A 24,779-nucleotide genomic window follows, 5' to 3' on the forward strand; every position below is an offset into this window, starting at 1 on the left:
TCCCCCGCTCTGTGTGTGGGATCTTCAGCCGCAAAAGTGTGGGAAGACGTCGACCGGCTAGCGGAATGCACGCCCTCCCGCTGAGAGCGGACTGCGGGCGGTGACTTTAATCGCTGTTGGTTTTGGACGGATTAAAATGCCTCCCAGGGCTGGTGTTGGAGGGCATGATGGTGCTGGTAGTGCCTTCTATTGGCTTTATGGTCTGCGTGTAAAGCCTGCTGTTTTCCTGACCCTTAAACTCAGCTGACTGTGTGTGTGTGTGTGTGTGTGTGTATTGGAACTTGTGCATTGTGGTCATTTTTTAAATTTTAGTTTGAGTGACACTCATTAACGTTGTTTTTTTTTTTTTTTTTGGGGGGGCAGTTTTTTTATAAATAGCCTGGGAAATCACGTCAGCGACACTGGATTCCTTTGCTCACCTCTGCTGGTAATCCTGTCATTCCTCCTGTGTCAATCACGCATTTCTGCGAGCACATCTCATCCGACCGCATACGGAAATCGAGGGCAAGTGGATTCCCGGCCAGGGGGAAGTAGATGGTTTGAGTGAGGTCACAGGTCAGCCACGGCAGAATGGAGACCCCCTGCTCTCAACTGAGCAGTTCAAAACCTCTTCCTGTCCCTCCTTCTCTCTCTCTCATTTCTTTTTTTCCTCTGTCTTTATCTCTTCACCTCGCTCTCTCTGTCCCCGTCTGTCACGGTCACAGGCAAAGGCGTATCAACACACCTCTGCGTCACTTATCGCACACGGCTTGTCCGCTCGCTGTGTCTGGCTGAGGAGCACGTGCCGATTGCAGCCCAGAGGAGTGTGTCAGAGGCACGGGGGGGGGGGGTGGAATTTGACCCCATCCGAATAGCCCACTGCCTGTCAGCATGGAATGACTGGAATGGCTGCCTTGTCCGGCGTGTATGTCCCCCCGCAGGAGCATGGGGATCATGTGACGCAAGAGAGACAGTGGGAAGGGAGGAAATACCTGCTAAATACTAGCTGTCTGTGCTGTTTCTTTTAATTAAAAATTCCTCACGCCCACCTCTCCCCAAAAAGCGAGATTTCCTTACACATGCCTTCCAAACACGTTCTGGGGGGGGGGGTTGTGTTGTGTGCTGTGTCCTGCCAGCTGGTTTTGTGTTCCTTTCTGTCTCTGCCATGTGTCACCTGGTGTCCCCGCCCTGGGCTCCTCTCAGTGCTGCCCTCTTAAGGACACTTCCCTGCATGACAGGTTAACGGGCCTCCAGAGGTGTGACTTGTTGAAGGACGAGCGAGTGTAGCACGAGTGCGTCAGATGACGTACCCCCCCCCCCCTCCCCTGGCTACCGTAAAAGCATCTCAGTGACATTTACGCTCCAGAGCCTACAAATACTTTTTAAAGCCAGAGTCGCTGACATTTACTGCTTTCTGGTGTCCGGTGCTGTCTGGCCCGTTATGTCTCCGACTCCCGTTCGGCGGTTCGGTGCTCTGCAGAGTGCTTGCATGCTGCTCTGCAGAGTGCTTGCATGCTGCTCTGCAGAGTGCTTGCATGCTGCTCTGCAGAGTGCTTGCATGCTGCTCTGCAGAGTGCTTGCATGCTGCTCTGCAGAGTGCTTGCATGCTGCTCTGCAGATCGCTCTGCATTTCCTTTGTATTTGGTCTTTTTTCCCGTGATTGAAAGGCAGAGCATTAAATTTAAAAGTTAACATTCTGTGTGCATATTTCCATAACCCAGACTCTGTGGAAAAATGGGCTCTTTATGTAACACTCGTTTTGTTCAGCTGCTGCTCACACAAAGGCCCGTGGTGGATCTCTTTGGTCTACCCTGCCCCCTAGTGGTTATTGTGTGTATTTGCCGAAACACCAAGCTTTGTTTTATCCTGTCCTGTGAAGTCGTTCCTGGTCTGTGTATGATTTACAAATAAATTTAAATCCGCAGAACATGTTTCATTTTTGGTCCTGTGGCACAGGGTAAGTGGGTAATGAATCACTGATTTAAAATTACATTATCACTGTGGATGTTTTCTGTGTTCAGTTGCAATTAATTTAATACAGTTAACAATGGTGTATTCCCCAGCTGGGGGGTGTGAGACTGGTCTTCTCTCAGCGGCAGGAGACTGCTGACGTGCTCATTCCCTGCCCTTCACCCCTGAATGCCTGTTTTCTGTGACCATTAGCCTTTTTCTTAAAAAAGTGATCTAAGGTTGATGTCGCAGCTCTGTGCTCTGGCAGTTAGAAGATGGATGGATGACTTCAATATATTTATTGATACATCTACTAGTAGCTACTGCTAATTCGGACTGGCGTCGTAGTACTTGGTTGTCACCAGTAGAGGGCGTGCTGACCCTCTTCAATTTAATTTTCCTTTAATGCAGTGTTTCTCAAACCTGGTCCTCGGGGACCCCCAGATAGTCCACGGGAGCTGGGAGGGAGCAAAAATGTCGACAGACTAAGGGACTCTGAGGACAAGATTAAGAATCACTGCTTTAATGGTTCATTATGATTTAAATGGCTAGAAAATCTACCGAATTCTTGGCAGTAGGTAATTCACCTGGAGAAAAATAAGTGGATGCAGGATGCAGTCTTATAACACGAAGGCGTGAGGCTTAAGTATTTTTCTAGCAAAATATTCTGCTTTATAAAAACAGATTTTTAAAACGATATATATGTATTTTTTCTTGCGTGTGAGGTTGAGATTTGTCTGGTTCGACGACTGGGAGCTTGAGATATCAGATTACAGCCTCCTCACCTGTGTGTCTTACAGCTCAATTGCAGTCGAGTCTTTTCTTTATAATGATGTTTTTCTTTGAGTGAGGAGATCCCAATCCGGGGTCATGGCCGAGGGTTCAGGATGGGAGCCCTACTGCCGGGCGTGTCGTCCGGACCTCTGTTGTTTTTCCAACTTGGAACCCCCCCCTCTTTCACATAGTGGGAAGTGTCTGAGACCACCACCCGTCCTGCCTTGCCGCCACTCGTCTAGTTTTTAATTAAGCGGTAGGATGTCCCTCCCTGGGTGTTTTTAAAGGTCAGCGCGTGAACACGAGGCCTTCTCCCTGATTTAAATCCAGGCAGCCACTGGCCACGGGTCACTGGGCTGAAGTGTGAAAATGATCCCTGTGCTCCTGCTCGTCGCCGCCCCCTGTCGCCCAGTATGAGGATTGCACATGTGGATTTTTAAAGCGCACCAGGGCCCCTTGCGTCCTGAAGACCCCTCCCACTCTGACTTCTCCACTCTTATTCCCGCAGGACCTGGAGATTGTGTACTCGTACCTGCACGGAATGGAAGCTCTGTCCAACTTGAGGGAGCACCAGTTAAGGTAAGGGCTGCCCCCCCCCCCCAGGTTCAAGCTCCCACTCAAACAGCAGCATTTCCATTCAGCCTAAACGTGCTTCTGGTAATGATACCGCTAAGCTCCTTTTGCCCCAGAGCATTTCACCCAGTATGCCTTGCACAAGTGCTTGTGGATTGGGGTGGGGGGGGGGGGTTCACAGTTCTTGAGCTATCTGGGAGGCACCTCCAGGGCTTTGGGGATGGCGGGGCCACATGGTGGGGTGAGTGTGCTTGTAAGGCTCTCTGCCACCCACCCGCTGGGCCGTTATTGACTGGTTTCATTTTATCCCTAACAATCTGTGTTTGGAGGGATTTTGTATCCTTTGTGTAAAATTTTTGATTCATTTTTCCAGTTGTCTGCACCGCCTGCCATAGACAGAGGTATTAGCCGCTCCTCCCTGCGCTCCCTTGGGGCTTGACAGAGGAACAGGAGCTGATCATCTGTGTGAAAACAACCCCCCCCCCCCCAGTACTGGAAGCTAATCTGAGCAGACAGGGAGGGCTGGTCATGTGGACCAGCCGACTTTCGCATGTGAGGCGGGGGTGTTTGCATTATTAGTTCTGCCAGCAGATGGCGTGTTCAGTCTCCCTCCTGAACGCCCCGCCCCTTCAGGGCTCGCTCTACGCGGTCTCCCTCCTGAACGCCCCGCTCCTTCAGGGCTCGCTCTACGCGGTCTCCCTCCTGAACGCCCTGCCCCTTCAGGCCTCGCTCTACGCAGTCTCCCTCCTGAACGCCCCGCCCCTTCAGGGCTCGCTCTACGCGGTCTCCCTCCTGAACGCCCCGCCCCTTCAGGGCTCGCTCTACGCGGTCTCCCTCCTGAACGCCCCGCCCCTTCAGGCCTCGCTCTACGCGGTCTCCCTCCTGAACGCCCCGCCCCTTCAGGCCTCGCTCTACGCAGTCTCCCTCCTGAACGCCCCGCCCCTTCAGGGCTCGCTCTACGCGGTCTCCCTCCTGAACGCCCCGCCCCTTCAGGCCTCGCTCTACGCGGTCTCCCTCCTGAACGCCCCGCCCCTTCAGGGCTCGCTCTACGCGGTCTCCCTCCTGAACGCCCCGCCCCTTCAGGCCTCGCTCTACGCAGTCTCCCTCCTGAACGCCCCGCCCCTTCAGGGCTCGCTCTACGCGGTCTCCCTCCTGAACGCCCCGCCCCTTCAGGCCTCGCTCTACGCAGTCTCCCTCCTGAACGCCCCGCCCCTTCAGGGCTCGCTCTACGCGGTCTCCCTCCTGAACGCCCCGCCCCTTCAGGCCTTACTCTACGCAGTCTCCCTCCTGAACGCCCCGCCCCTTCAGGGCTCGCTCTACGCAGTCTCCTTCCTGAACACTGCGCCTCACTCCTCTGCCCTTTTTCCCCACAGGATGATGTGTGAAACTGTGCGGTACGAAAGGCACGAGGCCAACGCCGTTTTATACTAGTAAGTATTACCTGTTTAACTAACTGGATTATCTGTTTTGATTCCGTCTGGGATACCTGCTTCTTTTTCACGTGAAACATTACCCATTTCCCCGCTCTGGACACCAGCAAGCATTCCCTCGTATCTTATTCATCACTGACGGGCTCCTGTCTTCCTGAACGCTGACGTAACGATGCAGTTTAATGCTGGTATCGCCCCCAGAGTGATCATTAATAACATTTCCCATTAATGCTAAAATATGTGCATTTTCCATAAAATAGGTTGCACTTCTTCATAGCCTGTCGTGTTTGTTGGAAGCATGGCCATGGAAGGTGCGTTTAGCTTGGGTGCGTCGCGCTGTTTGCACAGTCGTGCGGCTGATGGTGCGTAACGCATTATTTTTGCTAGCCTGAATAAATGCAGGATTATACACCTTCTGCTCTCCCAGTCAATCTGAACCCCCCCCAATGTTGTTCTCCCCAATGGGGTGACTCTAAAATCTCCCAAACTTTTCTCAAGTGCTTCTCTTTTGTGTTTGCAGTGGCCAACTACCTCAGTGGACTAATTAACACACTTGCCAGAAAGTTCTCTCCCTCTCACTTCCACTCCCAAACACACGTCAGCTCTGAGGGGATTTGGGAGGCGCAGTCTGAGGCACTAGCCCATCGTTTTAGGAATAATAAAATAAAAAATAACAATGGCACGTCAGGTCGGGTTAATCGCTTTGGGAACCGGCCGACATCCTTTCTGTCTGCTCTTGGAGAACAAAAATGTTACAGTGTCGCAGGGTTTCTGAGCATTGAAGCGTAGATGAGTACCGAGCCTTCCCCCCCTAGCAGCTAAAGAAAAACATCCTGGTTTGCTTATATATTTCAAAAAGAGTAAAGCAATAAGAAAATTTATGCTGGGAGGCCATTTGCATGAGAGAGCATTAAAAATGCACGTAGTCCTCTATAACATGGGGAGACCTGTCTGTAGTGCCTAGTGCCCCTCTATAACATGGGGAGACCTGTCTGTAGTGCCTAGTGCCCCTCTATAACATGGGGAGACCTGTCTGTAGTGTCTAGTGCCCCTCTATAACATGGGGAGACCTGTCTGTAGTGTGTAGGGCCCCTCTATAACATGGGGAGACCTGTCTGTAGTGTGTAGGGCCCCTCTATAACATGGGGAGACCTGTCTGTAGTGTGTAGGGCCCCTCTATAACATGGGGAGACCTGTCTGTAGTGTGTAGGGCCCCTCTATAACATGGGGAGACCTGTCTGTAGTGTGTAGGGCCCCTCTATAACATGGGGAGACCTGTCTGTAGTGTGTAGGGCCCCTCTATAACATGGGGAGACCTGTCTGTAGTGTGTAGGGCCCCTCTATAACATGGGGAGACCTGTCTGTAGTGTGTAGGGCCCCTCTATAACATGGGGAGACCTGTCTGTAGTGTGTAGGGCCCCTCTATAACATGGGGAGACCTGTCTGTAGTGTGTAGGGCCCCTCTATAACCCGGGGAGACCTGTCTGTAGTGTGTAGGGCCCCTCTATAACCCGGGGAGACCTGTCTGTAGTGTTTAGGACCCCTCTATAACATGGGGAGACCTGTCTGTAGTGTGTAGAGCCCCTCTATAACATGGGGAGACCTGCCTGTAGTGTTTAGGACCCCTCTATAACATGGGGAGACCTGTCTGTAGTGTTTAGGACCCCTCTATAACATGGGGAGACCTGTCTGTAGTGTGTAGGGCCCCTCTATAACATGGGGAGACCTGTCTGTAGTGTGTAGGGCCCCTCTATAACATGGGGAGACCTGTCTGTAGTGTTTAGGACCCCTCTATAACATGGGGAGACCTGTCTGTAGTGCCTAGTGCCCCTCTATAACATGGGGAGACCTGTCTGTAGTGTTTAGGACCCCTCTATAACATGGGGAGACCTGTCTGTAGTGTGTAGGGCCCCTCTATAACATGGGGAGACCTGTCTGTAGTGTGTAGGGCCCCTCTATAACATGGGGAGACCTGTCTGTAGTGTGTAGGGCCCCTCTATAACATGGGGAGACCTGTCTGTAGTGTTTAGGACCCCTCTATAACATGGGGAGACCTGTCTGTAGTGCCTAGTGCCCCTCTATAACATGGGGAGACCTGTCTGTAGTGTTTAGGACCCCTCTATAACATGGGGAGACCTGTCTGTAGTGTGTAGGGCCCCTCTATAACATGGGGAGACCTGCCTGTAGTGTGTAGGGCCCCTCTATAACATGGGGAGACCTGCCTGTAGTGTGTAGGGCCCCTCTATAACATGGGGAGACCTGCCTGTAGTGTGTAGGGCCCCTCTATAACATGGGGAGACCTGCCTGTAGTGTTTAGGACCCCTCTATAACATGGGGAGACCTGTCTGTAGTGTGTAGGGCCCCTCTATAACATGGGGAGACCTGTCTGTAGTGTGTAGGGCCCCTCTATAACATGGGGAGACCTGTCTGTAGTGTGTAGGGCCCCTCTATAACATGGGGAGACCTGTCTGTAGTGTTTAGGGCCCCTCTATAACATGGGGAGACCTGTCTGTAGTGCCTAGTGCCCCTCTATAACATGGGGAGACCTGTCTGTAGTGTCTAGTGCCCCTCTATAACATGGGGAGACCTGTCTGTAGTGTGTAGGGCCCCTCTATAACATGGGGAGACCTGTCTGTAGTGTGTAGGGCCCCTCTATAACATGGGGAGACCTGCCTGTAGTGTGTAGGGCCCCTCTATAACATGGGGAGACCTGTCTGTAGTGTGTAGGGCCCCTCTATAACATGGGGAGACCTGTCTGTAGTGTTTAGGACCCCTCTATAACATGGGGAGACCTGTCTGTAGTGCCTAGTGCCCCTCTATAACATGGGGAGACCTGTCTGTAGTGCCTAGTGCCCCTCTATAACATGGGGAGACCTGTCTGTAGTGCCTAGTGCCCCTCTATAACATGGGGAGACCTGTCTGTAGTGCCTAGTGCCCCTCTATAACATGGGGAGACCTGTCTGTAGTGCCTAGTGCCCCTCTATAACATGGGGAGACCTGTCTGTAGTGTGTAGGGCTCCTCTATAACATGGGGAGACCTGTCTGTAGTGTGTAGGGCCCCTCTATAACATGGGGAGACCTGTCTGTAGTGTGTAGGGCCCCTCTATAACCCGGGGAGACCTGTCTGTAGTGTGTAGGGCCCCTCTATAACATGGGGAGACCTGTCTGTAGTGTGTAGGGCCCCTCTATAACATGGGGAGACCTGTCTGTAGTGTGTAGGGCCCCTCTATAACATGGGGAGACCTGTCTGTAGTGTGTAGAGCCCCTCTATAACATCGCCCTCTGTCTGTAATACTCACAATGATACACCCATGTCAAGCAGTTCATGGTTCCTAAAAAGTGTAACAAAAATGTCTTTGCTTTGTGGACACCATTCGTTTGGGTGTGATGGTGTTCGCCCAGTCAGGGTGGGCATTTAACTGGTAGCTTTAAATGTATCTGATGTGTGTGTGTGGCTACAAATGCGTGCTTCTACTACAGCCTGCTGATTAATGGTTTGCGTGCTCTCGTTTTGGAGGAACAGAGCAGTCTGACTCTGCACACATCAAATCTGTCCTTCAAGACGGTGGAGGCCAAAAGTGAATCCCCACATTCTGTGTTAAATTAGCATTTGCTTCACTGTGAATATGAGTGCAGTGCTCACCACCAAAGTCTTTCTTTCTTTTTCTTTCGTTCTTTTTTCTTTTTCCTCCCTCCCATCCATCCTTCCTTTCTTTCTTTCCTTTCTTTCTTTTTCCTCACTCCCGTCCGTCCGTCCGTCCTTCCTTCCTGTCCTCCTTTCTTTCCTTTTTTCTTCCCTCCCATCCATCCGTCTGTCATTCCTTTCTTCCTTCCTTTCTTTCTTTCTTTCTTTCTTTCTAATCCTGAGAAGGTCCTGTCTGAGCGCCCCGTCACCAGAGAGAAAAAGGTGGGGATTCGTTTGTTAGTCTGCTTTCAGCATATAAATCAGGTGTGTTGCAGTGGGGATTTCTAGTTCAGAGATTTGGGATGGTTCGTCCTTCTGCCCTGCGGCCACTCCCCGTCCTCCTGTCACTGCCACCGCGCCGATGGCCTTTTCCCCTGCCGAGGTAAGGGCCGTCACACAACCCAAAGCTCTTGGTGACAGCCCCTTTTTCTTGGCTGCTTTTTAAAGGTTATTGGCCACACGTTTGCCAATGGGAAGCAGGAGGAGGCGGGGTCGTTCTGGTGGTTAGCTGGTCAGACTGTGGTTGGGGGTTGGGCGCCAGACTCGGCCAGGCGTGCGTCCAGCATTTTGTACTGCCTGCTCATCTCTGCCTGATTTCCCACTTCCTCTCTCACTGCAGTAAAGCACCCCCACCCCCCAGCCCCCAAATGTCCTGATGGCCGTTGCCTTTTTGTCCCATGATTCCCTCCTCACTCTATATAAACTCAGTCCCCAGCTGGATATTTACTCTAGTCCCTTTTTTTACTGCAGTGAAGCTCAGTCCCCAGCTGGATATTTACTCTAGTCCCTTTTTTACTGCAGTGAAACCCAGTCCCCAGCTGAGTATTTACTCTAGTCCTTCGTTTCTGCAGTGAAGACCAGTCCCCAGCTGCATATTTACTCTAGTCCCTTTTTTACTGCAGTGAAGCCCAGTCCCCAGCTGGATATTTACTCTAGTCCCTTTTTTACTGCAGTGAAGCCCAGTCCCCAGCTGGATATTTACTCTAGTCCCTTTTTTACTGTGGTGAAGTCCAGTCCCCAGCCGGGTATTTACTCTAGTCCTTCATTTCTACAGTGAAGTCCAGTCCCCAGCTGGATATTTACTCTAGTCCCTTTTTTACTGCAGTGAAGCCCAGTCCCCAGCTGGATATTTACTCTAGTCCCTTTTTTACTGTGGTGAAGTCCAGTCCCCAGCTGGGTATTTACTCTAGTCCTTCATTTCTACAGTGAAGTCCAGTCCCCAGCTGGATATTTACTCTAGTCCCTTTTTTACTGCAGTGAAGCCCAGTCCCCAGTTGTTCTAGGAGAAAATTAAGCCATGTATATTTTCCCCATATAGAATCCAATATAATGTCTTTCTGCATGTGACTGTTGCCATCACATGTGTCTCAAACCGCACGTAGGTGAAGAAGCAGGTCCTGATAAATCAGTGACATTCACAGAGGCAGATGATCACCGCTACGTGCTGCTGACGCAAATTACGAGAGGAATAACCTCAGACAAGTAGCCGGCCATCTGTGGTTTGAATATTATGTATTGGTGGATATTAAGTCACAGCATGGAAGCCATCACACTGCCGAAGTCACAGTGGGAGGTGTTGCACTTCCCCTTTTGGTGATTTTCATCCAGCTTCGTGATTCTGCTTTAAGTTCGTTCAGCAGAAATGAGATTTGTACGTCGGGTGATGTCTGCGCGGCGTCGCCGAATGCCACACGCCGTCGAGAAACATCTTCCAGAATCTGCGGCCTGCAGGCTGACCCAGTTTAGCCGCTGAACGTGGCCCCCGCCCCTCTGCGGTGGCTGGCCGATGAATATTTCACACATGCCGGCCTCTGTCGCATGTGCCGGGAGCAAAGACAGCAGCAGCCAGTCGCCGTGTAGGTGGGCCACTTGAGTCAGCTCCTTAGTATAGCGGCGGGACGTGGGTGGGGGGGCTTTCTGTAAGGTTTCAGGGTTAATGGATGCCACCCAGGGGCCGGGTAGGCAAATTTCTGTATTTCTGGGAGAATAAGAGGCTTTTAACTCTGAGTCCTTGTGGGAAACGATGTTCCTTCTCTCTTTCGTTACAATGCTGCCTGCTATCCGATGCTGTACACAGAGAGGACCGACAGTCACGTCTTCTTTTTCAGCGCTTGCCAGCTCCACACACGCACACGTTGTTTTAATCCTCCGCCGCGTAGCCGTGAAGCTGTATTTTCACAATCTTGAGTGTTTGCAAAGGCCCCCCCCCCCCCCCAGCTGAGCTTATGCCTCTTCATTTAAACATCGTGCTGCTCTGAACTTATCTCTGACCCAGGATTATGAAGCACACGGGATAGAACTGTTTTTACATCCTCGATTTTTCTACTGACAGCAACAAAATTTCGGGATTTCACGACCTGACCAATAGTAAATGGGATGGAGTAAGACACGGCCAAATAGGTCTGCAGTAGGTATTCAGTAAGATCGGAACATACTCATGCACATTAAACGTAGTATGATGCTTTATAAAAGTAGTATGACTACTTTTTTTTAGTGTATGTAAGGAATACAGTTATTTACTGGAATGTCGGTGTGCAGATACAAGTAGTATGATCCTTTTAACTGTACATAAAGCAATCGATCAAAGTATAAATAGAGTTCTGAAAGGTGGCACATTTAATATATGCATACTGTAACACCAGTACAGTACAGTCCACTGCCATTCTCAGCAGGGAAAGTGAAAAATGTATAAGCAAAGTGATACATTCTCCTGTCCCTGTTAAATTTATCAGCTGTTGGCCTCATTGATTCACTTTACCTGTGACATAGTCTTTATTTAAGATTGGTTTTGTTAAACCGCATTTCCATTACTCAGACTCTTGTCATTACTTGTCCCTGTGTCACATACCCTTATTTCTGTGTCCCACTTCGAGCCAACTGTGTGATGTTAATTGTTAATCAGTCACCTTAGGAACTGGGGTCTTTAATATCCAGGATGTGATGTCACTGTCCAAAAGGAAGTTGCTTAATCAGTGTGAGATTTGTTACCTTTCAGCCAAGTCACCAGCGATCTGGGAGCTGTCCCCATGTTGGGGGCTCTCTGCATCCCGCGCCGTTTCTTCAACCTTTCTGTCCCTTTTGTCGCATTTCCTGCGACCGCTTGCGGATGACCCCGGGGTGTTTTTCAGACTTTTGTGGAAATGACAAAGCCCCCCTCCCCCCCAGCATGTTATTGTCAGCTTATCGTCATCCCTGGTGAACCGTGAAGTGTGCGCGTTTGTTTTTTCACAGCAGGTGCGTGTGTCTTTGCGCGTGTGCGTGCTATTTCCTGCGCGTGTGCTCCTTTATGGTAATGGCATCCTGGGCCGTCTGGTGCTTTGGTGTTTCTCATAACCCCCTTCCCTTTCTCCCCCCCCCCCCCCCCAGTCCCGATGACATTGGCACCTGCTGGTACATCCTCCTGTCTGGCTCCGTGTTCATCAAGGAGTCCATGTTCTTGCCGAGAAGCAGGTACGTCCTAAAGTTTTTTTCTTCCTTCAACCTCGCCGAGACGCCCTGATCTCTGCAGGGTGACGTTGATGCTTAATCTCCGATTTCGGTTAAACTCCGCATCTCTCCGATGTTCCCTACATTCCCGCTGTGGCTAAATCTGGATCTTCTCTTCCTGAAGACCACATGTGGTCCCTCAGATGCGACGCCATCATTATGCAGGAATGCAAACGGCGCTACGGTTTATTAAACACGAATCTGCATAATGCGTGTCATTAAACCTAGTCGGGAGATGGCCCGCAACATTCCCGGTATAGCCCTGGGTACGGTGTGGGGGGGCGGAGACGGTTGCCAAGGTGCTGGGCACTATGGTAATTTCAACTGCCAGGTTGTTCGCGGGTTAAAAGCCTGCTTGGGGGGCTGTTATGCTGTTAATGCTCGCTGAGAGTTTGAGGACTATGCACATCTGCATGCTGAACCTACACTGGAGGATCCGACATCTCGCGTTCTGTACACTTCAGTTGCGGCCGGGAAATGGGAATCCACATCCGTTTTACACGGTCAATAAATCCTGTATTTGCACACAGTCAATTCCGAAACGTTCTGTAGTTCGGTTTATGTGAAAATAACGCAGAGTGACTGTGTCGGGATTATCACGCTTGCGTGGGGGGCTGTTCTATTTTATATGGAGTTTTGACTTTTTGATAAATTCATTTATGATCATTTCAAACACGCCTGGTATATAAAACTGGCGGTATTTCAGCCCCGAACCTTAAACGTCTGTCAAGGAAAACCGCATAAAATTTAAGTCGTCCGAAGCTTGGCCACATAGGCCCTCCGGGCTAATTCGGCGCTAATCAATTAAACGTGGGGAAATCTCGGGGACCGGCTGAGACGAGTTCTCGCATCGTAGTCGATAATTCAGCTTTTTTTTTGTTTTATGGAGGATTTTAGTGCAAGTTTCACGTTTCCTCTATTGTCTGCGGCGTCTCCCACTACCCGCCCCCCCCGACCACATGTGTGTGTTTGTTTTTCTTTGGCATGCAGTTGCTTCCTTCCAGAAACCAATATCATTGATGACAGCCCCACCCTCTCCCCTTCCTGATGAAAAACTGTTGAAAGAAGTTGCAGTTTTTAAATATTCAGTCATAAATTCTGAATGGTAGTGATTTGACTTTTTTTGCTTTTATTAAATTATCTGATGCAACTTATGGTAAAGGAAAAATTACATGATATTTGTGCTCGTTTCAAGCTCTACTTGTGAACAACGGTACTTGACCTACAGGAACGATGTTTGCCTAAGTATGAAGATTGTGTTTTACTAACTAAATTCAGAACTTTATAGGTTTATAGAGTGGCTAAACGAATGGTTATAAATATGTTTATATGGTAATTAATCAATGGTTATAATACATTTGCAGAGTAACTAAATCATTCACTTTCTATAACCTGCAGCAGCAGATCGGCTGCAGAACATGTGGCCTAGATTTTTATGATGACGTATAATTGTAGTGACTTATTCATTTGAGCCTTTGTGCCACTGTCGACCGTCACTGCTGTGCTTTCTGTGTTGGAATAATCCTCTTAAACGCGAGGTGGTAAGACTGAGAAGCGGACAGGTGTCACTGCTGGCAGAATGTTCTTTGGTGTATCTGTAGTGTGACATGAACAATTGATTCATTTCTTTGTTCATTTAATGGGGGTATCACCTTCATGTCAGAACTGTGGGAATTTCCCTGTGAGACAAATGACTTTTTGACACTGTTTAAAATATCAAGGTGACGTAGTGATCGGCACTAATCTGGTTTTGAGTTGACTTTTGATATTTCTTATTATTTACGGAAGTATGGTCTTTGGGAGAGCCCCGAAAAGATCTGTTTGTATCGCCAAAGGCGGTTGGCTTTTTTTATTTTTTATTTTTGCACGTGTGAGAGTGAGCCTGTGGCTTTCACCCCCCCCCTGTGAAGTTTTGGGTGGGGGCTTACCCCGTGTTTGTGGGCGTCGTGGCCATGGAGATGATGATGGGGGAGGGGCTTGGCAGGCAGTGCTGGCCAAACAGGGGGGTCACCGGGGGGCAGGAACTGGGGGGGTCTGTGGGAATGCTGGCAGCGGTGCGGACAGCGCCTGTGTGCAGACCACCACGGACACCCTCCTCATCTCCTGAAGCTGGGAAAATCGGTGTCCTGGGGGAGCGACAGACGTGCACTGCGAGAGGGGGTCCATCAGAGAGAGAATGAGAGAGAGCATACCGGACTCATCAGAAGGTGTTACCGGAACTTTCTTGCTGCCTTAGTCCTCTCTCCATTTATAACAGATAAAGAAACTTCTGAAAGGCAGAATCTGGGCTGTGAATATGGGTTATTTTCTGTACAGAGCAAGGGGAAGGTACAGTCTTTCAAAGCCAGTCATCTCGGCTTTAATGGTAATTATCTATTATCTTTGTGTAGTACATTAGCTCATCCTATGGAATTTTACTCGCCAAAATTTAAGACTTTTAGTACACTGTTTTGCAGCACAAATTCAATGCAGTAAAACAGTTTTGCCTCAGGGGGCTGGACAGGAGCTATTTGTCAGAATAATAACAATGGAAATGTAATGACATGGTGTAATTGACTGCAGAAGAGGCAGCAGAGTTGGACACCTGGAAAGTCCCAGAAAGATGGGCTCTGTAAATATTTTAAATATAGGGTAACTTAACATTTCAAAGAATGTTCTTGTCATGCTGGGAGTATTTTGGGTCCACGGGCGACTGACTGTCAGCGTTCGGATGTGATTTGAGCAGCTAATAAAAGCTCGCTATTAGCGCTTTGGGGGAGGAGTGGTGTATTTGTGGAGAGTCCCGTGTGGACGCTCTCTCTGGCACCGTCGGTGGCTTTGATCTCGCCGACTCGCCCGCCTGGGCGTTCCGAGCCGCACAGTCAGTCCGTCGTGCTGGAGGGGGCTCTTTGATCGGTGGGGTGTGCACGGTCGAGTCGGCACCGTAGTCTTTACGTGGTGGGACGATGATGAAACTCGGGTGAAAGCCTTCTCGCCGAGATGCACGTTAAGCTGAGAGGAGGGTGGGAGGGGCCAGTGGTTTGTGGCGTGAATAATTCTCTTTTGACCTGGTCTCCACCTTTCTGGGATTGTGATGTGATCGTGCCGGGATGGGCTGGTCATGTGACCACTGTCCACTGCAGCGACGGCCCACGTACAGTCCAGCACGTATGTTCATACGCATCTATGAAGGGACCTGTGCACACGCATCTTCACATGCTCTCCTCCCAGTTCTCGTGTTCAGCTCTGGGGAACCTGCACGCATACTAAGAAGGGACTGTCTCAGATCCAGCAGCAGTCTCGAGCTTTGCATAACATGCACGCCCGTAGACACTCCCCTTGACAACGTGTAACCATGGCGAACGACTGAGGTCACGAGCCTCCATATGTCAGTTTTGTCTAAAGTTGTGAGCTTCATTCATTTGAAGTGCAGCAAAATATGGATGATATTACACCTGTCTCAAAAATGTTCACTGTTGGGTTGTAAATGGCATTTATTTTGGTGTTTTAAATGTGAACGCTTTTTAGTTGACAGTTGTGATGATGATCCTTGACCTGGCAATCCAAGCTTTGCACGGGATTAGTCACAACGCTTATTTTACCCATAAACATTTTGGTATTGGTCTGACTGGAATGAGAGCAAAACTTTGTGTTACTGCCTGACTTATTTTGCTGTAAACTGATTACCTTCAGCGGCTCTGGAGTTTACGCTGGTTTATCGTGGCGCCCGAATGTGCACGTCTGGTGGTCTCCTGCCACCAGTGGCATCTAAATCTGGTGAAACTGTTTGTAAAACACAGACAATGAGGATTATTATTTTCCCTTCCTGTCGCCAAAGTGCGTTTATCTTGGCATCAAATCGCTGAGAAAGAGCAGGAGTTTGGTCGCTTATCTTAAAGTTCAATCTTTGGCTTTCTTTATCACGAACAACAAGCTGAATTATTATACATCACAAATGCAGTCCAAACAGTACAGTTTCAACCACCTCTGCTGCATAGATGAAATGGTGGCCATCTTGGATTGTGAGATGGCGCAGGATAAGTGGTATGCCGGTGTGTTCTGAAGGAGGACATCCCAGAGTAATGAAGATCCAGCGGATTAGAGGTTTCCTTACAGTCGTTGATGGTTTTCCTTCATATTATCGGGTCACGGAGGACTGGCTGTCTTCTCAGCTTGGCAGTGCGCACGCATACCCTTGAAAAGCCATATTAGCGTCACTGAAAAGCTCTTAAAAGCCAGCTTGGCTTTAGAACGGAGGGTTCTTCAATGCAGCTTTTCAAAATCCAGATCCTTTTGAGTCACTATTTTCCAGGTCTTCTGTCCACCCTAAGCCTTAAGTTCATGTTTATTTATTTCTGTGGCAGGCCTTCATTATTGAGGGCATTAGCAGTGTAGAGTGCTAATAGACCCAGCCGGACACTAGGTCTGTTAAAAGAACTAATAACTTGGACCGGGGGTAGCTAATCTTATCCACAACGGGCCAGTGTGTGTGCAGGTTTTTGGGATAACCTTTAAGAGATCTTTCACAATTATTACATAATTGCCTGATTGCGATTATTTGAGTTGACCACGATTATTTTCGCATAATTGCTATAATCGTTTGCATTCATCTGTATCGAAATAGGTGAATGACACAACTGTCATATTTCTATCACTATAGAGCTGCTTTCTGTGATCCCACTGATTAGTTTACGGCATTATGATTCGCCGTAAAATGGCACGATGAAGGGATCAGGCAGTGCAAAATCAGGTAGGTCGTACAGATTGGGTATTGACAACACTGACTGTTTATCTCAAGGGGGTTAAATTTGTAATCTATGTCATATCTGCCCAGTACATTTTTCTGTACAAAGCTTAAAAGCCAAAATCAATTTTTATTTCTGTGTTCCAGTATTCAACATTCAATTAATTATAAAGTATATATTTAATATTAAACTATTTTTAGAGTTAACTCTAGGCTGATAATGTTATAAAAAGAATTAAAAAGACGATTAAATCATTAATCGCAATTATTTGTACGATAGTAAATCGTCAACAAAAAAAATCATGATTTTGAAAGCCCCTAACCTATCGATCAGCTCAAACCCAGGTCTGAGAACTCAGCCAATCAGTGCTCTAATTAGTACCCCAATTAGGGAGTGGCAGTGGAAACCCACATACCCACCGGCCTTTTCTGGATAAGATTTGTCACCCCTGCTCTAGACTCATAACTCTGTATCTAAATTTGTTTATTCATTTCACATTCTGCTCCATGCCAAACCTTCATACCAAGTAACACAGTCATTTCCCACCCATCAGCTGATTAACTATATCTTTTTGTCTATGACTTAATGTCTTAAAATGTCATGTTTATGTAAATATGAGTCAGCATTTATATTCTATTTAATTCCCATTTGCATTATGACTGAGAACGATGTTTCAGCTCAGTCTATTACTTGTTGCAGCATATATATGAAGCTGATGGTAATAGTCCAACCAATCAATCTCGTTACCGCCTCCTCTAGTTGCTAGGACCCACCTCCTCTACAGTCTGATTGGGTATCTCTCTGAGCCAATCATTTTTCATTCTGCCCTCAGAACATTTTTGCATTTTCTTTTCTTCCCGTATTCCTAGTGTCTGAGTGTTCTTGCATACCCATTACCTTTCATCATTAATTATTTTTAGCATTTTTAAAATATTTTTAGATAGACATCTGATGTTCTAATATAAATGCAGTTCAACTGCGGCCTGGCTTGATTTGCTTGATGTGGTCGAACATAAACGAAATGCCTGCAAAGGTACGACGTCGCTTTGCTAGCCGTCTGTCACATCAACGTTAACGGGATCTTAAACTGGAAGCTCTGCCGCATTTATGCTAATGGTTTAAATGTGTTCCTGCTGAATAAAGTTCCCTGCAAACTATCCTCATTGTTCTTTCTTATGAATAAAATGCACTAGCCATGTGCACGTGTGTGAGATGGTGATCAATTGCTTTAATAGAAATGCCAAGCCAATGACAGCCAATATGGTGAAACTCGTCCAGCTAATTTGTTGTATGCTGTGTGTCTATATATTTATGTATATGTGTGCGCTGTGCGGCGGTTCCCCAGAGTACATGCTACGTTAGAATTGGAGCAAAGCCGACTCTTGCTAACTGAACAAATTAATTACTCTAAGAACGGATCTTGCATGACTTGTAATTACACTGATCAGATCATCGCCGCTCATTCTCTCAAGATGGAAGCATCCCGAATTTCTGCGGTACACTCCTGCCCCCGATTTTTTTTGTAAATTTGCACGGCTAATGTGGAAAACTAGCTGCACAAATGTTAATTCTGATTCTCCGGGATGGGCGTCTGATTCTATGTGTAGCTGGTTGTTCTCCTTGGCGGTGACCTGGCCCGAATCGTCATGTCCTGCATTGTCACGGCGAGGTGCATTCCGCGTTTTGAAATTCCCTTTTGACGTGTGTTTGTGGGATCTGAGACCTGTGGGAGGCCGCTTGGTGTTTTCATGACTCTGTGGGACTGTTGAGAACGAGCTCTTCTGCTTAGTGGTTTATTATTTTATACAGCGGAGCCACCTGGCAACCACCGAACTTCCCAAGTGACAAGTCATCTTTTATCTCCACCTTCTAGTCCCCTGTAGGCAATACCCGTTACTCTGGAAAGTAAAAGTTGACTTTTCTTACATTAGTCCTCTCTACCTCATGCTAGTACTGTTTTCGCTACGACAAAAAGAGCGCTTATCTCCGTAGAGGGCCAAGATAATTGTGAAAATGAGAGCTATGTCTTAATGACCATCTCTCAGTGAGAGTCCATTTTATTTTGTTTTTTTGTTGACATCCATCCGACTGGAGTAATCGCGTCGGTGCTTCTCGACTCTTGAGTTCCACTGCATCCTTGATTCATTTATTCATCTCTCTCTCTCCAGCTTCGGCAAGCGTTCGGCGGGCAGTCTGCGCCGTGGTTGTGAGTGCATCGTGCTGGAGCCCTCGGAGATGATTGTGGTGAGTCTGCCATTGGTCCCTCTGGTTTCCTAGCTACCGTTTACCCCACCTGCTGTGAATTTGGCCTCCGGTTTTGTTTTTGTTTTTGTTTTTGTTTATCCTCTACCTCGAGATTTAAGAAATAGTTTTAGTATAAAATGTTGTTTGATTTGATTCTGCCCACGGGGGCTCCCGTGCAAAACTAGTTGCACTACTTAAAAGTAATATGTGTTAAAGGAGTAAAGCATTAAATATAATTATATGAAATATCATACCTGTACATTTAGCTTCCCAAGTGCATGAGATGAAAAGAAACTCTTCAGTTTTAATGTTTTGTCTCCGTGTTGTCTGTCTAGATTTAATTTAATGCTGGCTAACTTATGCTACAAGGTTGTGCTTACATGTGTAAAAGAATTGTGTTGTCCAGGGTAGGCTTTTGCTGTGAGACTAAAATGGTCATTTTGACCTCGTTATTTTCTGAAATGTATATTCATCAAGTTTTTAAATTCTTAAATTCAAAGCGTTATGCCAGTAACGTGACTTCAAGTCGTCAAACGTTGACGGCTGTTTTCAGTGTACTGTTCTACTTATGACTACAGGAGTCAGTTATGTTATGAACTCTGTATTTACTGAAGACCTTCCCCGAAAGTACAGCTCTCAGTCAGCAAAGTCCCTGACTTTGACATACAGGTTTATAACTTTGCCCCTTTGTACTGTTAGAAGGGGGGAGGGAGACACAGTCACCTACCCTAGTAGAGTTGCAGTGTCCTTCGTGGTTACCCTACCCTGGATCATATCACCCCCAGTCACCTGCTTCTGACACATTCCATCCCAGAATCCTTTTCAGACTGGCAGTCACGCTTCTATCTCCCCACTGAACTCTTTAACATACCGGTAATTAAAATTTAATGCTTTCTTTCCTGGAATGATGATCTTGGGCGTGTGACTTGAGGATGCCATGCTTCTGCCTTCATAATTAGCTCATTGCATACATGGGAATTATTAATGGCACCGTTTAAAGGGTTTTTTTTCTATGGCGTGCCATGGTGTCAACAGCACCCCAGGGCATTGACCAATGCATGAAAACCTCTCTGCAAACTCCATCAAAAGACAGGGTTTGTCTAAATGTAGCAAGTAGTTTAATAATAATTAGTATGGAGGCATTATGAAATTAAAGGGACTTTTTAGATAGCAGAAGTGAAAGAGCTACTTTCTGTCTTTGGGTCAGTGTCTCACTTTGAAGACACTTATTATATTGTTCTTATATTATGATATTATATTATATTATATTATATTGTATTCAGGTTCTTCCTCAGATGTAGCGAAACTTCTCTGAATTGCGGTTGAAACTGCAGAGATAAGCGTAAATGATGTGTGTAGGTTTTTATCAGGAAATTCTCATTTCAGGAAGATAATTTGCTTACCTACTTTCTACTCTTACAAGACTGTTTGTTTTTTTTAGTTGTGGGGATTGTGGGAAATTTGTGATGTAAGGATATGGCTTTGTTACCTCGGTGGAGTCCTTGGTATAGAATGTTTACACCCCCAGTCACTGGGGAGCACTTTTGCCAGATAATTTACACCCGAGTTGGACATTTCAGATCCAGAAAGTAAAAATCCAGACCAGGATTTTGTTTCAACCAACCAGACTGGTACTCTGTGACTCTATATGTCACAGAGTACCAGTCTGGTTGGTTGAAACAAAATCCTGGTCTGGATTTTTACTTTCCGGACCTGAAATGTCCACTTCTCATTGCCACTCATTGCTGAAACTAACACAGATCTTGGGCAGGGAAATATCTTTTAGTTTTATAGCCTGGGGGAATCTGGAGACTCTGCATTAAAGGGGAGGGGGGAAAAAAAAAATCAAGATCCATTGATCATCCATCGTCATCGGTTTCTACTGCATTTGCGCTGTTGCTACCTGGGTGGCACTAGGCAGTTATCTCCCAGTAGGTTGATTTCGCAGAGACGTTAAACAGATGTTTGGTTAATGTTGATGAAGTTTAGGTCGCGATTGGCTTTTCGTGGCCCTCATCGTGAGGGCGGCTCGCAGCCATTTTCTCTCTCTGCGTCCTTCTCCTTAGTATCGTCTGCGTGGGATTAATTGTTTCACGTTTTACCGGTGATTCAGCCTTTTATGTAATCCAGATGCCGTACAGTTATTCCAGCGCGGCTCGAGTTACATTAACACAGTCATGGGCTCCATTCCTGGTCGTGCGCCAGCAATCTGCGCTGCCATAGCAATCAGCGGTTGCCATAGCAGCGGATACCACGGTACGGAGATGTCTACTGCAGAAGGCAGTATGCTGTGAGAGGAAAAAATAAAAAATGAGTCTGCAGTGAAGGAGACGCGGGAAGCTGTATGTGAGCAAAAGCATCTTCTGATTCCTCTTTCCCTCTTGCATCGATTTGTTTTCCGATAGACATGCCATCTGCGTGAATCGAGATAGCCGTGGTCAAGGATCTGGGTGCGATGATAGTTTATGCGCGTGGTATTTTGGGATTTCAGGAGTGATCTACGCGGTCGAAGCGTACGCTTTCTTGGATGCCCTGGACTCCTGTCGATGGGGGAAATATTGTGTCTTCTCTAATTTACCACTGGCATCCCTCTTTTCATTCCCCCCCCTGCTGACTGGAGAAATTAATCTCTGTGCCTGGGGGTGGGGGGTGGGGGGGGGTGTGAGTAGGGATTTGCTGAATCGCCTGTAAATTTGGTTAGTTTTGAGCGTCTCTCAGCACCGTGTCTGTCGTTTTGGTCGTCTACCTGGAAGGAATTATGCGTTCCTATATGTTTGCCCCTTGGTGGTGCTTCATACAGCTAGCTTCAAAAGCAGCTAGCCCGACCGTTGCCTGACAACCAGGCGAACAGGTAAATCGGCATCATGTCGGGGCACGGCGCTGAAATGTGATTTTCTCCTACTTTGTCGAATTTCGTCTTTCTCCCGAGCTTTTCCCAAAAATGCATTCCTGAGTTGTGCTGCTCAGCCCGTCGGAGCACCCGAGACTCTCTCAGCCCATCCTTTCCGTTCTTCCCATCTTACCAGGTCGACTATATGGATGAAAATGAGGAGTATTTTCAGCGGCAAGCGTCACACCGACAGTCCCGCAGAAGGTTCCGGAAGATTAATCAGAAAGGAGAAAGGCAAACTATCATCGATACAGTTGACCCATATCCAGTCGGGAAGCCTCCACTACCCCGGGCGTATCACACGGTGAGTCTCTGGGCCTTATTGTATGTAGGTGTTGTGTTTTTTTTTTTTTGTTTTAGCTTGTTTCTTTTCTCTTTCCGTTTTTCGCTTGATTTGCTGTCTGCTCTAGTTCTGTCCCTGCCTTACTGATGATAGTAAGCACACGCAGCTATTTTGGTTTATGCTGTAGAAAGTGTTGCAGTACCGGTCATGAAGTTTTGTTGTGTTTTTTTTTAACTGTGTGTGGATTTTGCTTTTAAAAGATGCGTCCGTCTGTCTGTCTCCATGTCCATCTGGGCTGCATTCCTTGGTAGATGTAGGGCCCTCCTACAGGACTGTGCAGGGTTTAGGGGTGTCGGTTAATGACAAGACCCACGTTCCTGATCTTTTGACATGTTTATGCAGACATATCGTTTGTGGCCGACAGACTCGTTCCCTTCTGCTCTGTCCCTGATATTTTGGTGGGGAAAAAAAAACAGTCCTGTCATGAAAATGAATTAGTACTTTGCCGCTTGTTAAATGGAGCCTTGCACTTTCCCACGATCTGCAGTTCCTGGATTCGGGCTAGTTTGATGTCGATGCGTATGCTGATAGTCAATAACAGGTCATGTTATCCCACAATGCTTGTATTTAGTTTCCACATCTTTAATCGTACTGAAAAACTCTGCAATAATTTTGGATATACGGTATTTATGCACATAAAAACAGATAATTAAGAAGCAGTTTTAGAAAACGGCAAAAAATTGCATATAATCATACTATATAATATGTCAACAAATCCGCCACCGGAAGACAGCAAGTTTAACAAATGTATTTTGATCGCTTGGAATTTTTAAGGTTAAAGGTGTGAGCAGCTTTTTTAAATCATTTTATGAAGACCAAATTAAGTACATTTTTTTCATTGCTTCTTGGTTGTCATGGAATGCAATTCGTATCCGGGGTTTGCTTTAGAAGGGTTTGCCTTATGGGTTTAGCTTATGATGCGGTTTGCCTTAGCCCCTTAGTGGGTTTAGCTTTAGCGTGTTTAGCTTATGTTGGGTTGGCCTTAGAGGGGTTAGCTTTAGCACGGGTGGCCTTGGTGAGGTTAGCTTTAGCTGGGTTAGCTTTAGTGGGTTTAGCTTATGCTAGGTTGGCCTTAGTGGGGTTAGCTTTAGCAGGGTTAGCTTTAGTATGGCTAGTCTTGGGCAGGTTAGCTTTATCTGGCTTACCCTCACGAGTTAACAGGCCATACTGTACACTTTTACTGAATGACAATTTGCTCTATCATTAAGTTTATCATCTTGATATATTCAGCTCCAAGTTTATCTTGCAGGTTATGCAAAATCTCAGTGCATGTTGAGTTATTAAAGAAAATTCACGTTCTTCACAATCTTGCATCTTTTTAGAAAGGCCTGGTGGTGGCAGGCTGGCATATGCTGATTATCTCGGTGAAGTTGTAAATTCTGAGGTGCATGATGCACATCTCGGAACCAACATGGCTGCCTCCACAAACACTGTTATTGTTGATGTCTGAGCACAAAAAGCTATAGTATTCTCTAAATAGACCGAGCCCAGCTACATTTATTACTATTAATACATTTAACAAAATACATATTTTGAACTATCTATTAAATGGAGAAGCAGCAAAACCCTTACCGTTGACTGTGTAAGCCGCCATGTTGAAATGATGACACAGAGGAATCTCATACAAAATGCTCTCCGACATCAGCGTCGGAAAAGGGGTGTGTTTGGGACAGGAAGTGATATTTTCAACACACTTTCATGACATTTTCCTCCGACTTACGACTCAGAGATAATCAAACGTAGCATTAGATGCTGTAAACGCCGGGCTTTCAAAGCAAAGCTAATTCACTAATGCCCTGCTTGTTAACTTGCGGTCACACTTTCCATCCTTTCCAGAACATTGTCCATTCAGTCATTTCAAACTAATCAGGTGAAACCAGAGGTGCTGCTTTTGTGCCATTTTCTTAAACTCCATGTCTTCAGAGTACAGAACGTTCCCTTTTCCCAGTCGGAAACCGCATCATTTCCAGTCCTCCCAAGAAAAAAAAATCTTATTGTTATTTATCCAGCAAAGCAGGGTAATGAGCCAGAAGGAGAATGTGGTCAAGATGTATGAGCAGAATCTGAAATATTTCTGCCAGATTGTACTCATAATGCTGTATAGGATTCCCCTGTTATGCCGGTCTTGCAGATCGTAAGACTGTCGCTTATGACTGCATGGTTTGAGCTTCCTTGGCATGATGGATTATTTATTTTTGTTTTGTATTTTTTTTTTCATTCTCTGCTTGCATGAAAGTCGTCCTGGGAGCATCCTGGGGCTCATATTTTAAAACCTCAGGCGTTTGGTGTCAATGACCTGGGTTTGAGAAGGTGGCATGTGTGATGATTCTGTTTTTTTTCCCTTTTTTTTGATGCCGATCATTTCATTTCGACGCGCAGGAATGCCCTAAATCACAGGTATTGTAATCCACTATGTGTTATGTGCGTCCGCTAGCGTGTGACTCTGTCTGTGGTGATCGTGATATCCGTCTCAACGTCATGTGTGCGTGTGTATGTTTGTGCGTGCTTGTGCGTGTGTATGTTTGTGTGTGCTTGTGCATGTGCGTGCAATTGAGCGTGTCTGTCTACTGTGTTTGCTTGATCTGTGTTCAGTATTGCTCAGCTGAAAACTTGCTGTATTTACCTGAATTTCAGTTAAGGGTTAATGGCAAGATTTTATTTTTTTTTTGTCATTTAAATGCTGAATATTTTATCTGTTTTG

The 24,779-nt window shown here is 46.9% G+C and overlaps 1 protein-coding gene across 1 annotated transcript in view; it reads left to right on the plus strand.

The window, feature by feature from the left end:
* LOC125723328 (rap guanine nucleotide exchange factor 6) overlaps positions 1-24,738 on the plus strand; it is a 44,188-nt gene extending 19,450 nt beyond the window's left edge. The window contains exons 2-7 of the mRNA XM_048999813.1: positions 3,212-3,282; positions 4,650-4,706; positions 11,758-11,841; positions 18,770-18,845; positions 21,872-22,039; positions 24,458-24,738. Of these exons, the coding sequence (XP_048855770.1) occupies positions 3,212-3,282; positions 4,650-4,706; positions 11,758-11,841; positions 18,770-18,845; positions 21,872-22,039; positions 24,458-24,484 (483 nt within the window). The 3' untranslated portion in view covers positions 24,485-24,738. The remainder of the gene's footprint in view (positions 1-3,211; positions 3,283-4,649; positions 4,707-11,757; positions 11,842-18,769; positions 18,846-21,871; positions 22,040-24,457) is intronic.
* The last annotated feature ends 41 nt before the right edge of the window (positions 24,739-24,779 follow it).

Source organism: Brienomyrus brachyistius, unplaced genomic scaffold (assembly GCF_023856365.1).
Source record: "Brienomyrus brachyistius isolate T26 unplaced genomic scaffold, BBRACH_0.4 scaffold47, whole genome shotgun sequence".
Taxonomy (NCBI): Eukaryota; Metazoa; Chordata; class Actinopteri; order Osteoglossiformes; family Mormyridae; genus Brienomyrus; species Brienomyrus brachyistius.